This window comes from Meriones unguiculatus, chromosome 1 (genome assembly GCF_030254825.1).
Source record: "Meriones unguiculatus strain TT.TT164.6M chromosome 1, Bangor_MerUng_6.1, whole genome shotgun sequence".
Lineage (NCBI taxonomy): Eukaryota > Metazoa > Chordata > Mammalia > Rodentia > Muridae > Meriones > Meriones unguiculatus.
In genome coordinates, this window is record NC_083349.1 from 123,819,632 (window position 1) to 123,833,350 (window position 13,719).

The 13,719-nt window shown below is 44.2% G+C and overlaps 1 protein-coding gene across 3 annotated transcripts in view; it reads left to right on the forward strand.

The window, feature by feature from the left end:
- The window catches only part of Taf1b (TATA-box binding protein associated factor, RNA polymerase I subunit B), a 63,087-nt gene that overhangs the window by 36,266 nt on the left and 13,102 nt on the right, over window positions 1–13,719 (forward strand). For 2 of the 3 annotated variants that reach the window (XM_021661589.2, XM_021661580.2), the window contains exon 9: window positions 11,157–11,304. In XM_021661589.2, the coding sequence (XP_021517264.1) occupies window positions 11,157–11,304 (148 nt within the window). Of the gene's footprint in view, window positions 1–8,185; window positions 10,598–11,156; window positions 11,305–13,719 lie in introns of those variants that run through there. The other variant, XM_060366260.1, reaches the window with a different exon arrangement.

Here is a 13,719-nt window from a genome sequence, read left to right on the forward strand (position 1 = left end):
CTGACCCTGCCAGACAGCACCAGCCTCAGTTGCTTTCCATGAACCCCTCAATCTTGCATCTTTCCTTACCTCAAAACTAGTATTATAGGCTGGGCTGTGGTGGCACACGCCTTTAAATCCAGTGCTTGGAAGGCAGAGACAGGTATATCTTGAATTTGAGGCCAGCCTGGTCTATGAAATGAGTTCTGGGTCAGCCAGAGCTACATGGAGAAACCCTGTCTTGAAAAAAAAATCAAATAAGTAAGTAAGTAAGTAAATAAATAAATAAATAAAAGAAAACCAAGTGCATGCTATGTACTTGGAGGCCAGAAAAGGGCATCGGATCTCCTGGAACTAAATTTACAGATTGTGATTATGAACAGCCAGTGCTCTTAACCACAGACCTTCTTCAGCCCTGAGCCTCTCTCTTCCTTTAACATATTTTCATTACATTTATTTGGAGGCAGAGAGTACCGCGCCATGGTGATTTGTCAGCAGACAGATTATGGGAGTTGGCTCTCTTCTGTCCCCTTCTTGGTCCCACGGATCACACGGAGCTTGTCAGACTTGGTGGCAAGCTCCTTGTCCCTCCAGTGTATCTCACTGGCCCTATAGGAGAGCTTTTGAGAATAAACATTCTTTTAGGAGTGATCTGAGATGTATAGGAAAACCACAATACTAAAAACACTTATAGTTTGACCTGTAGTTCACCTATTATTAACATTTTGTTCTTTTAGGAAGTCTGGTGCTGCTGTCTCTGTCTACCTGTGTAGCTGCATAATTCTCCTTCTGAGTCACTGAGGGAAGTTACAGCCATGGCTTCTTGCCCCTAAGTACTTTTAGCAGCTTTCCCTAAGATTAAGAATATTCTGTTTCAGCTAGGCGAGGTGGCACACGCCCTTAATCCCAGCACTCAGGGAGGCAGAGGCACTCACTATGAGTTCGAGGACAGCCTGGTCTTCAAAGCAAGTCCAGGACAGCCGAGGCAACACAGAGAAACTCTGTCTTGAAAAATAAAAAGATGAAAAAAAATTTTTAAAGAATATTCTGGAAATAGAATTGTTTGAAACAACTTCAAATAATGAATAAAATTTGTTTCAGTTCTGGAAAAAAAGAATATTCTGTTTTATGCTACAATTTACTTCACCAATTTTTATTCTCTTTAGAACTGTGTCATATAGATATGCCATAATTTAAGTAGTTTTCTGTTTATACAAGCTTTGTGTTTGAGGAGAAAAGGCTAAAGAAGGCAGCTAGCTAATAAAAAACTAAAAGACATCTAAATGTCTACAGTAGGAAAATTGATAACGTATGTTAAATTTGTACTGACTATATTAAGCAAACGTGGAAATGAATGGACTGTAGCTATAAGGAACATGAGCGAATCTAAGAAACACGTTGAGTTTAGAAAGCAAAACATCTTCACATTAGTATGTTGATTACAGGACTTTCCCAATCTACCGCTAGAGAGGAAGCTCAGTGTCTAGAACATTAAAAAGCTACAGGAATGATCCCTGGATCTATGTCCTTTCTCTAATTAGTTCTTGGAGAGTTTCTTGGGAATTATTAGCTCACATTCACCCCACTTTACTTTTCCTTCCCAGGTCTGAACATCCTTAACTACAAACCTTTCTGTGACACTTTTTATCACATAAAGACTGTTGTGCACAAATTAAAAAAAAAAAAAGAAAGCATGATTCAGGGAAGTCTATGTAAAGGGATCTGATTTTGTTAGCATGAGTAATTGGCAATTCAGATTCAGGTACCCAGTGGGCAGAGGGCTGGGTGGGGAAGGCGCACACTGGGGTCCATCCATCGTCATGGTGTTCTAGTTCCTGAGCAGTCCATGGCTGTTCACTGTCTGCTTCAGGAGCGCTAGTACATGAAGTGCATTCTTCTGTGTCTCTCTAAGTGGAATTCCTGAAAGAGAGGACTCAAAGGCAGCTTATGGTACAGGGATATTTCCACGTCCTCCATCTCCAGCTGTGAGACATAAATTCCTTGTGAGCTGGAACTGTATTTGCTGATTCATGAACAGGCTCAGTTTGTGCGCTTGGTCAGATGGCGAAAGGTCAGTAGAAACAATATATTATACACTGCTTTTGCCGTTTTTCCACCGAAGTCAGAAATTTCTAGATTGCTTTTGATGTAATACATTGTAAGTCTATTAAATAGTATTATTTAGTTGGTTAGTAAATAGCTGAAGGATAGAACTTCTTTTTATAAGCTGGGGTATTTAACGGTGAGAATCATGGGTGTGCCGGTATCAGCGTGAGATAAGTCACCTCATCAGTTAATGTGTGCTCCTCACCAGTACTCACCAGTCCTCAGCCAGCAGTGCTCAAAAGGTGTATATGAGGGGACATTGATACTGCTTTTAGGAGAGCCGCACCTCTCTGCCAAGTGAAACTGGCGATTTCACGTGGATTATCTGTGATTTAGCTTGATCCTGAGCTACTACACCCCAGTACCCAGTGTACTCAGCCCAAGGTTCTTCTCCTGGCACTACCTGGGCAAGAAACTAGAAACTCCCTTTGCACTTCATATTGACAGGCATGAATCTGCTGCAAAAAATGTCATCACTCCACTCTCTGAGAGTCAGTCTCAAGAGGAGGTCACCTGCTCCTCGGGTGCTATGAGACTGTGGCATGGGAACACAGCTGCAACAGCAGCTAGTAGGATCTAGAAGGTTGTTCCCCAGTCACCAGCTCCTCAGGTGGGAGTCCTCCCTGAGCATCACCTCCTAATGCTGTGTTTGCTCACAGGGCTTAGATTTGCCTGCACAATGTTTCTAAAAAGCTCTCGCCTCTGGGGACCAAGGCTGTGCTCCATTCCCACACCATATTCACCACCATGACATGATGAACATAAGAATTTCCTTTTGTTACTACACAATAAACGTGTAACCATTAAGATAATTCTAGCAGGCTAAAATTGCCTGGTGAGCTCTTTTATGAATCATATGTGGAATTTATTTTATCCTTTCTCCATAAAGAATACATGCTATGGTGCATTTTAAAATAGTGATGCTACTCCTTTCAGTTTTGGGGGATGAAGTCTTGTAACAAATGTGGATTTACAGGTGCATTCAGAGCTAGCCAGTGTCTTCTTAGCTGAACTTCAGGTTCACAACAACAGTAGGCAGGGTGCGGCCCGCACCTCTTTAATAGCTGAGCAGGAAGTCAGCTCTGACGGAATATTGTAATCTGCTTTATCACGGGAGCCTGACGTTGTGTAACAGAAACTCCAGCTTGTCCTTGCCTGTCCTAAAGCATTGCTTCATGAAGGGAAATAAACTCACTGGAATATTTGTGAAATTCAATTAAAATGCTTTCCCAAGCACCCTATTTTTAAATGCATGCTGGAACAATTTATTATAGCCTTGTGGTCTTTTGCAGAACATGTTAATTGAGTGATTTCTTCAGTTGTAATTAAGTGAGTCTGTGTTACTCTAGAAGCCCTGTGTCACATCTGTATCAGATAGAGGGGTGGCCTGAACCCAGCCCTTTACTTTTTCTGAGAGGAGGGGAAGGTCTGGCTGCTGTAGACCCAGTGTTTGTTTAGTGGACGGGCGGCTTTCCCTCCCTGTGTGCTGGGCCTGCACTCACAAAAGTGCATTCACTCCCTGTAGTGTGTTGAAACTTTTCAATGGAAACGGCTTTTCCCTAACAAAGAAAGCATTCTCTCCCCTCTGGCGTCTTAGCTCTCCCCACTAAGTCTTGGCTTCTTCAGCAGCTGTGCCTCCGCCAGAAATGACAAGAGGTGCAACTGTGCTCAGAGATGGCCGTGAAGGTAATGTCACTGTAGTTTGTCTGGGTTCCCGGGGACTGTTTTTTTTTTTTTTTTTTTTTTTTTTTTTGTTATTTCAGAAGGTTTAGCACACCTTAAGAACATCAGGAGCAACCACCCCACAAAAAAAAAAAAAAAGGGGGCTTTAGAGACCCCTTTTAAATCTTCATCCAACAGGAGCTGCTTCCTTCCATTAGCTGTGCTGTTAGCTCTTAGGAGAGGCCTCTGCCCAGGGAACAGCAGGTCTGAAGAAATCCTTCTAGACAGTAGGAATGGAGTGGATCCCGAGGGGTGGGTGGGTTGTTTTCTCCCAGGCAGGCAAGAGTTTTAGTGTCCGACTTGAGGGCAGTCTGCAGAGCAGGAAGTGTACGCAAGTTAAGCTGTGTTACTTCCCGTCATCTTTTCTGAGTTGTGACTCCCAGCCTCACATTGGCAGCCTTCATGCTGTGTCTGTTTACTTAATTAACGTGGAGATAACATGTCTGCATCTTCCCTGGTTCATTTTCCAATCCCAGTTCTGATTCTGAAGCCCCACTGGGTTCTGGCAAAAATCTTTCAGGTCTGCTGATAGAGTTAAGCTGAATACCCAGTCTCCTTCAGGGGCAACCCATCCACTCAACAGTGAAGACATTGGTGGAGCCAAAGCATTGGACCTAGCCACTCTGGTCTCCATTGGATACAGGTTAGCTGGTGACTGACAGGCAGGAGGGCGCACCTCTCTTCTGGGCCATGGTTCTCGTATATATTTATAAATAGGCATAGGTGGTATACATATTCAACCACCGTCCTTGGCAGTTTTTCTAATTCTTCCTCTCAAGATTTAACCATTTTGTTATCACTCATCACTAGACTCAGCAAGTACGGGTAAAGAAGACACCTGAAAAATCTTTCTGAAGTACGAATGTGGTGTTCTGAATACTGATAAGCAGCAATCTCATCTTCCCTCCAAATAAGTAGAGAGAAAAGATGTAATGCAGGTTCAGCCAAAGCCACTGGCTGGCACTCTGCCAGGATGATTCATTTTGCCTTGGAGCAGTCTTACACCCTTTGTGAAATAGGTCTCTTCTGTTTGAAGGAAGAAAGCTCCTCCAGAGCTGTCAGTCACTGCTTAGGCATCAGCAAATGAAGGACTTAGTGGATAAAGTTTAATACACCTGAGCATCCAAACCTCCCTTTAGATCTGACCATGTCACTCAGTAAGTCACGGGTGTCCCTTGAGCAATCTTGTTAGAATGATGGTATGAGAGCCCGAAATCCACCTGAGGGAGATGACGGTAAGTATGGTGAGAACAGGTACGTTCAGCCCCCGAGGTCCCACTCTTCCCTCAGGGGTCACAACTGCCACACAGCAGGAGAAGCCAACTGATGGCTTCTTTTCCCAGCCTCCCACAACTTAAACATCCCTGGAATGTGTGTGTGCTTCCCAAGCTTGTACAGTAAAAACAACTGAGGAGTTCCGCCACTCAGTCAGGGTGGGAGGCCCTTTTGCTTCCTCACTACTGGCATATGTGCTCCCTAGGGATCCAGAATCTATGAGACCATCTCAAAGTTTACTATTTGTAAGACTATGACACACACCTGCCATCCCAGCACTCAGAAGGACAAGGCAAGGGAATTGTGAGCTCTGAGCCAGCCTCTGCCACATAGAAAGTTCTGGGACAACTTGCACTCTTTAGTGAGAGGCACTGTCTCAAAAAAATTAAATATAATAAATTCTGGAGTGGTCCTTTAGCCTGTTTCTTGTCAGACCCAGACTGACTCAGGAAATCTGGTTATGAGATCTAAGCAGACGCCTCAGTAATAAGCATCTTGCTGGTGATCCTGGTGGAGATGTTACTTTGCACGGTGCACAGGAGTCTTATCTCTCAGCTTCGTCTTCCCTCTGTGTTCCACACTGTGCCTCTAAAGAGTATGAGGTAGGGACTGGAGAGATGGCTCAGCGGTTAAGAGCACTGGCTGCTCTTCCAGAGAATCCAGGTTCAATTCCCAGCACCCACATGGCAGCTTACAACTGTCTGTAATGCCCATTCCAAGGGATCTGACACCATCACACTAATGCACATAAAATAAAGTTAAAACAAACTATTAAAAAAAAAAAAAAGATTCAAGAGTATGAGGTAGCAGAGAACCCATCTGCGGGAAGCAAAATGCCTGTTCGAGCAGGGCACCGAAGGCTTCTGCTGTGTCAGAACGCCGTGGGCTCCACTCAACAGTGAGAGCATGCTGCACATAGCTGCTGCTTGTGTGGGACCCTTCCCTGGGGCGTGTTCTGCAGACGAGCCTCACCTGGATATTCATGGCAATTACGGGCCGGCTATAGGAGCCTTAAAATCTTGTGAATATCAGAGGCTGACTCCCCTCTCTGAACTGAGGGCAGTAGGACAAAGGCAAAAGCGTTTCAGTTCTCCTTTTTAAACCAGGCTAAGAAGCAGTGTCGACCCTCAGACAGGCTTGATCACGCTGTCAGTGGGGCTGTGGTGTGTCCACAGTCAAGCCTTACAGGTACTGCCAAACCCTGTCTCGTTGTCACCTCCCGTGGAACAGGAGCGGGGTTCAACAATGACGTAACAAGTCTTGACCTCATTTGAGGCACTGAAGGGAAACCCCTGACCCTAGTCCGGGATCACTGAGTGATAATCCGATGCGCTGAGCAGTTGTTCCTCTGCTCTTGTTCAAGATGCTTTGTGACCTGGGACGAAGGACCCCTATCTTGGTGTCACATGGCTAATGTTTGAGTTCATGACTCTACCGACATATGCTTCCACTGCTAACATAAGATCAGGGTAACTGTTGAGTAGTAGTATAGACTTCATACATGTTGTCTCTTAAGAATGTCGTTACAGTTATAACCTAAGGAACACTGGTGGTGGATAGCATGTGAGACAGGGGATGGGATTTGCCTGGGATGTTTTAACACACAGGAGAGCCGACCAAGTAGAAACGTGAAGCTGGATGTTGGGATAAAAGCCCAGTGCAAACTTGCAAACTTGGGTGTGCCCAAGATGGCTGAGAAAGAAGCTCATCATATCAGAATCATGACTTTTTGGTGGTGGTTTTAGTGTGTGTGCGTACGTGTGCGCACGCATACAGTGTCTCACTGCAGCCCTGGCTGTCCTGGAATTGTGTAGATCATGCTGGCTTTGACCTCACAGAGATGCTCCTGTCTCTGCCTGCTGAGCATTGAGATTAAGATTGGGCACATTGCACCTGGCTTTTGTGGCTTTGTGCTGTTGTAGACAGTATAGTATTCTGTTTTGCTGAAATTTATGACCACATATTAATTTTATAGTCAAACTTAAATGTTGCTGAAATACAACTGTAGCTTAAATATATAGCAATGATGAAAGACTACTTTAAAAAATAAATGGAATATCTCTTAGTCATCTTTAAAAACATTTTGGGTAAAAAAAAAAAAAAAAAAAAAAAAAAAAAAAAAAAAAAAAAACATTTTGGGTTATTCATAAATTTAAAAATTGGACCTGTTTAATAATAAATTTTTCTAGTATGTGTGTATACAGTATATTAAGTCCTTAGAGACTTTGAATTAATACTTTTGTGCAGTTGTATTTTGAATAAAGCTACCACAGTTCTAAACACAAGAACAGGCAGTACTGAGCACGTGTTTCTGTTTTTTCCTGACTGCTGTAACTTAAGTTTTTGAAACTGAATTGCTTTGAATAAATTGAAGTGTTGTAAGTAAAAAAATAAAATTTCCCAAGAGTGGTAGCTCACATCTATAATCCTAAAACTTGGGAGGTAGAGGCCAGGGAATCACAAGTCTGAAGTCAGCTTGGGATACTTAGTGAATGTAGGCCACCTTGGGCTGCAAAGCCAACCCAAAGCCAAAATGAACACTTAAGTAGGAAAATGTAAAAGCGAAGTCTAAAATCAGATTAAGATTAGGTAAATTTAGAATCTAGCTTTTAGTATAAATGAGTAGATTAACATTGTGAGTAATTATCTTCTCCTCAGGCCATATTTGGAAAGATGGTGACCAATGCTGTTTGGATTGATGGATCAGCTCTTTGTGTGGTAGTTTCAAAAACATACTTAGTCGTATTAGCCCACCGAATTACTGCTCATTAACAACCTGTTTGTCAGGAATTTGTCATCTATTAAATCACTTTTTTAAGTGAGGTGACTGTTTTTCTAAGGGGACATGTGCTGCTCTAGTGTTTTGCTTGCAGGTAAAAAGTACTTACTTATGTCTCCTCCTTGCCTTATTTAAAAGGATTAGGGCTGTCATAAATCCTGTCAGTGATGCTAAAATTGCCTTAGCTTCAAAGCCACTGTAGGCTTTCTGTAGAGAGAAACAGAATTCTAAATGAGTTATTTTTTTTAAGCAAACGGACACTTTCCTTCCAAAGATTGATGAGAATTTGTTTTCCTTTTTTCTCTTTTAAATTGGCAAATTAGAATACAGTTAATAGTATTTTGTCATATAAGTAGAATTACTTTATCTCAATGATAAAAAGACTTGAAAAAAACACATTGCCACTTTGAATTGCCATCAGTTCACTTTGTGTTCCCCAATTGTAGATTAATCATGTCACTCCTGAATTCCTATAAAGTATCACCCCATCCTTATATCTGTGGAAGAGCTGAGTTTAACAATGTGACATCTTATAAAGAAATAATAATTCCTTCAGTTGGCTTCCAAGCACATTCATACATGTAGAAGGTGGAAAAGATGGCACTCTATAGCAGGGCTTTCTAAACAACTGCATTTCACTGACTGTGAGCTCAAAGTGGGGAGCAATTGTTTCTATAACTAAGGGAGAAATTTTTAATGCTTAGCCCCACTAAAGGAGACTGAAGCTGGATGGATAACTCAGTGGGAGAACATGTACCCTCTTCCCCCCCCAAAAAAAAAGAGAAAGTAATGGAATGTCTGCGTGGGGAAGTGCTGTGTGGGAGTCATTAGAGATCTGCAAGGAGGCCGGGCATCTTCCCAGGGGGTCTTGTAGATTTCCTTTGATACTGTCTTTACTTTCTCTCACAATGCTGATGTGCACAGTAGTTCTGTGCTAAGCAGTGTGCTTATTTGGGATTATCTTTACCTTCTCCTTTTCATTTTTACTGTGGTAAACTGACATCTGGGAGATGCACGCCACAAAATGTGTGCAGCACAGTGGGTTTTCACAGCCTGAGCAGCCCCACCTTTGGCCTCCAGCATCGCCAGGTCCCTCCCTCCAGCCTTGAGCCAGCCCACCTTAGAGTCAAACTGTCCTGACTTAACTGTACTTAAGACTAGGTCCCAGCCTCTTGAGTCCTCTACTTTTTACAAACTGAGGCCTTCCCTTACGCCTGACATCTTTCTTTGAACATGAACATTTTGAAAACTCATACTGTTGCATGTAGAGTGCATTTTATTGCCAATTCATGTTGCATTGTGAAATACCAAGATCTCCTCATCTGTCTTATCCCTGACAGTCAATCATGTTGTTCCTGCTTGGGGTTTTACAAACAGTGTCATTATACAATGTCTTGAAATGCCAGGATCATGGGACCCTTAGAGACCACCAGGAGACGACTTGATGCAAAGCAAGAGAGCTTTATTACGAGAGCGATTGAACTCGGAACCCAAGTCTCACTGACACAACAGTAGAGAAGTGGGACCCTGAGCCCTGAGTGAGCAGGGTTTTTAAAGGGAAAGACTGTAGGCAGGGGGTTTCCATGACAGCAAGTAGGAGGGTTCATGTTTCCATGAGAGAAAGCAGGGGGGTTCATGCCTTGATGTTATAGAATTGGGTAATCACAATTGCCAGGGTGATTGTCTCTATTTTTTACTAAACGTTTATTCTGTAAAATCTTCTGGAGGCCATTGCTTGGAGAGCTAACTTTGTTTTCTGCCAGGTGCACATTCTGTGATATGTCCTGGTACCTGAGTTCAGCTCCTGATTAAGATGGCTCCTTATTTCAAAATGGAGTCACCCAGGCTAACTTAACCTCTTCAGTCTGACACTCACATTTCTGTCAAGAACACTTAGCAGGGTCTCCACCTTAACGAAAACCTGGGGTTTCCTGAAATCCCATAAAACATTTGTTTATGTCAGTAGCCATGTTCATAAGCCTCATATGGATAAGTTCTATGGAGGAAAAAAAGGGGAGAATGTGATTCCAAGCTCCAGACTTCTAAAATGTCAAGGAGGATTGTACTTAACTTCCTGTGGAGGGCGTTAGCATGAAGCCAAGCTGCAGACTCTTGGCTGGTAGACTTTGAGCGTGGCGTCATCTCCCTTCTGGGAGCACAGATATTAGGTGACCGTGGGCTGCACCTGTTAGTGTGCTCTGACGAGGAATGGGAACGCACAGGAGAGGAGGGGAGAAGGTTGTGTGCTCCTGCAGTTAGGATAACACCATGACTCGAGTCGGTTGGTTGGTTGATTGATTGATGATACTGAGACTCGAACCTACATCCTTGCTAAGGCTGGACAAGGCTCTGCTACTGGATTGGATCTCACCCAGTGTGTCTTTAGCTGATTTTCAGCTTTATCTTTCTCCAGGTCTAAGGTGAGAAGTAATGATTTCACTGGATCATGAGTGAGGCCAGGATGAGTTTTATGAGCCAAGCAGAACTATGTGGGATTTTTAACTTAGTATCACTATTGTTTAAAATTGCCAAATTTGAATAGGAAGGATTTATGAGTATTTATCTTTCATACTTTTTCCGTACTCTAAATTTTACTTAATGCATACATAATTCTTTTTTGTGTCTGACTGGATCTCGCTATGTAGCCTGGGCTGGTCTGGAGCTCACTGTAGACCAAGTTGGCCTTGAACTCAGAGAGAGATGTCCGTCTCTGCCTTCCAGGTCCTGGGGTTAAAGGTGTGTACTGCCGTGCCTAGTCTTAGAAATACCTAGTACTTTTGTTACATTTATCTCGTTGGGGGAGGTACAGGGCCACAGCGTGCATGCTCTGTGGTATATGTGGACGTCAGAAGACAACTTGCCAAAGCCAGTTCTCTGCCTCCACCATGTGGGTCTCAAGAGTTGAACTCGGGTCATCATGCTTGGTAGCAAGCACTGTGCCCATTGAGCCATCTTGCCAACCCACATACTACTTAAAAAAAAAAAAAAAGATTATTTGTGTGTGCATGTGACATGCAGGCAGGCAAGGGCCCATGGAGACTGGAAGAGGAGGTTGGCGCTCCTGGAGCTGAGCACAGGTGAGCCACCCGATGCGGGTGCTGGGAACTGGTCTGTGCCCCTCCCCATGAGTGCAAATGCCTCGGACTGCCGCACCGTCTCTCCTCCACATACTGCTTCCCTCATTTACACGTTACCTTAAGTCAGAAAAGAGCTTTAAAATAATTTTAAGAAAATCTTTTTAGATAATTTATGTTGCAGGGATTACTATGTTGATTATGTCCTTTTTAAATTTCAGTCTTGGCCTGACTATGAAGACATCTATAAAAACATGATCGAAGTCGCCGTATTTTTAGACTTGCCTCGTTTCCCGGACATAAGCGAAGACTGCTACCTCCACCCCAACACCCTGTGTATGAAATACTTGCTGGAGGTCAATCTCCCTGGTGAGCTGTGCTGTGCCGGGGAGGAGGCTGGGCTGCTGAGTTTTGTGAGGCAGAAAAGTAAGGCCTTTCTTTCAGCTGCAGACTGCTCCAGCCACCTGACGGAGTCCTTAGTACCAGGAACTTAATTCAGACGCCTTCCTAAACTAACTTCGCCCATCTAACACAGTTACAGGGATGCTGCTCAGAAACAGCTCTATTTCTGTGTGACTTAGGCTTGGGAGAACTCACGCGGCTGCTGTGGCAAGTTGATCTTAGTGCAGGCAAAGCAGCAAGTACTTCAGTGTGGGCTACTGATGGCCTGTGTGGAAAAGCCACACTCTATTCACCTGAGAACATTAGTGCTGCATAACAAATTCTAATTAAAAATAAAAATACTAGTCAAGTGTGACGTCAGCGCTTGAGAGGTGGAAGAAGAAGGCCCAGAGCTCAAGACCAGACTGAACTAGCAAGGACAAGTATAGTGGTCTCGGAGATGACCTCACACAGTGCTTGAAGCCTGATACCATTTGCAAGTTCCAGTTCCCAAAGCCACAGAGAGCAGTGTGGATAGCCCAGGGAGCTTTTTAGGGCAGTGAGGACTGTGATGAGAGCCTTAGCCACCTTGTGCAGAGCATGTGTGTTAGGTCACCCTGGTGCAGCTTGTGGCAAAAGCCAGCCCTAAATTTTGTACTGGACTAGAAATACAAGATGTCTAGGACTTCTATATCTGCTTGGTTGCTTTGTTGTCTTCCAGTTGTTATTGTGGAGGGGAATGTTGAGACAGGGTCTGTCTATGTGGCCTGGAGCTCACTGTACAGACCAGGCTGGCCTTGAATTCATGGAGGTCTTTCTGCCTCTGCCTCCTGGGTGCTGGAGGCATCAGTCACCATACTCAGCCTCACAGTGACTGTTGCTGAGTTATCACAATGCATGCCATTTTCTGTTGCTCCTGCTTCATTACACATGGTCTATGTCGGGTTCCTAGTCTAGCAGATGAGGGAAAGCACTACAGATTATGATGTGACAATCCTTGTGTGTCGGGCTTCAGATTATAAAGCATCAGTCCATGTAGGCATCTTGGGGGAGCTGCCTTAGCACCAAGACAAGGCTATCTGGAAAGCCTGCTGGTGTTGCATAGGTCTCTGTAGGTCTCTGTAGAAGCAATTGGTGTATAGCCATGACCTGGGACATGAGAGTCAGCTCTGAGATGCTTGTGATGCAGAATGAGGAAAAGAACTGTTGAGGTGAAGGGACAGAGAGTTGTGCAAAGGAGAGGCAAGCGGCAGTGTGGGCTTCGGGGAAATCTGAGAACTGTTGGGGCTGGGAGCTAACAGTTTAGCAGGCATGTGAGATAACCTATTACACCCTGACTGGGGGTGGTCAGGAGAAGGGAGCTCAGTTCAGGAGGGAGCTAAGGACAGTCACCAGGAGAGGACAGACAGGGATGGAGGCCAGTCAGCACTGACCTGACTGCTTTCGGCAGGTCAGTTCACGTCATGTTTGTAACCATCAAGAAGGCACTGTTGTGGCTCATCTGAGGTCACACAGAGCTGGTCCAAATGGCAGGACCCCACAGTCTGCTTTAACCTGCACCGTGGGCTCTGTGAAGGGAATGAAGTCAGTCAGCTGCCGGGCAGACCTGTGTCCATTCTGTTAGTTAGGAGAGACTGTGGTACACCTCTTCTATGTAGGGGCGTGAGGAATTTTCAAAGTATGCTCATCTGTATAATCTGGTTTCATCTCACTCAGTTCTCTCATAACCCACTTAACAAGTAAGGGAAGTTACGGCTACATACAGTGGCTCGTGCCTGGAATCCCAACCCGCAGTAGGAGCACAACTGAGGCAAGCCTAAGCTACACAGCAAAGCCCTGTCCTGAAGTAAAACAGTGGTGAGGAAGCTGAGGCTGTGTGACTCTGCTCTCGAGGCCACTGGTGGAGAAGCTGGATACAGGTCCTAGGGTCTAAGTCTCATGTTATTTGGCCTTTTTGTGAGAAAGCAAGGCATCTAGCTTAGAGCTTTCAGAGCCTCCAGGACTCACAGCATTCCTGGAGAAGGTTGTCCTTGTAAGGAAGTGAATGTGTCTTGCTGTAGAGACAAATGTGGGGCATGTATGGGGCATCACAAAACTGGTGTGTGGCCATCTGCGTGAGACCCAAATGTGTCCCACACATAAATGCTTATGAGGTCAAATAGGACTTGCCAAGATTTGCCCGTTACTATTTCTACTCTGGCTTCATTTTTTTAGTATTATTTTATTCAAAAATTGCTCTCCAAATTCCTGCATGGTATCCTGTGTTAATAATAAAAGATTGCTGGGTAAGGTGTTGCAAGCCTGTAATCCCAGTTTACACTGCATGAGAGTCATGAGTTCAAGGCCAACATGGGCTGTATAGCAAGACCCTGCCTTACAAGCAAATCAGATGTGTAAAGATAC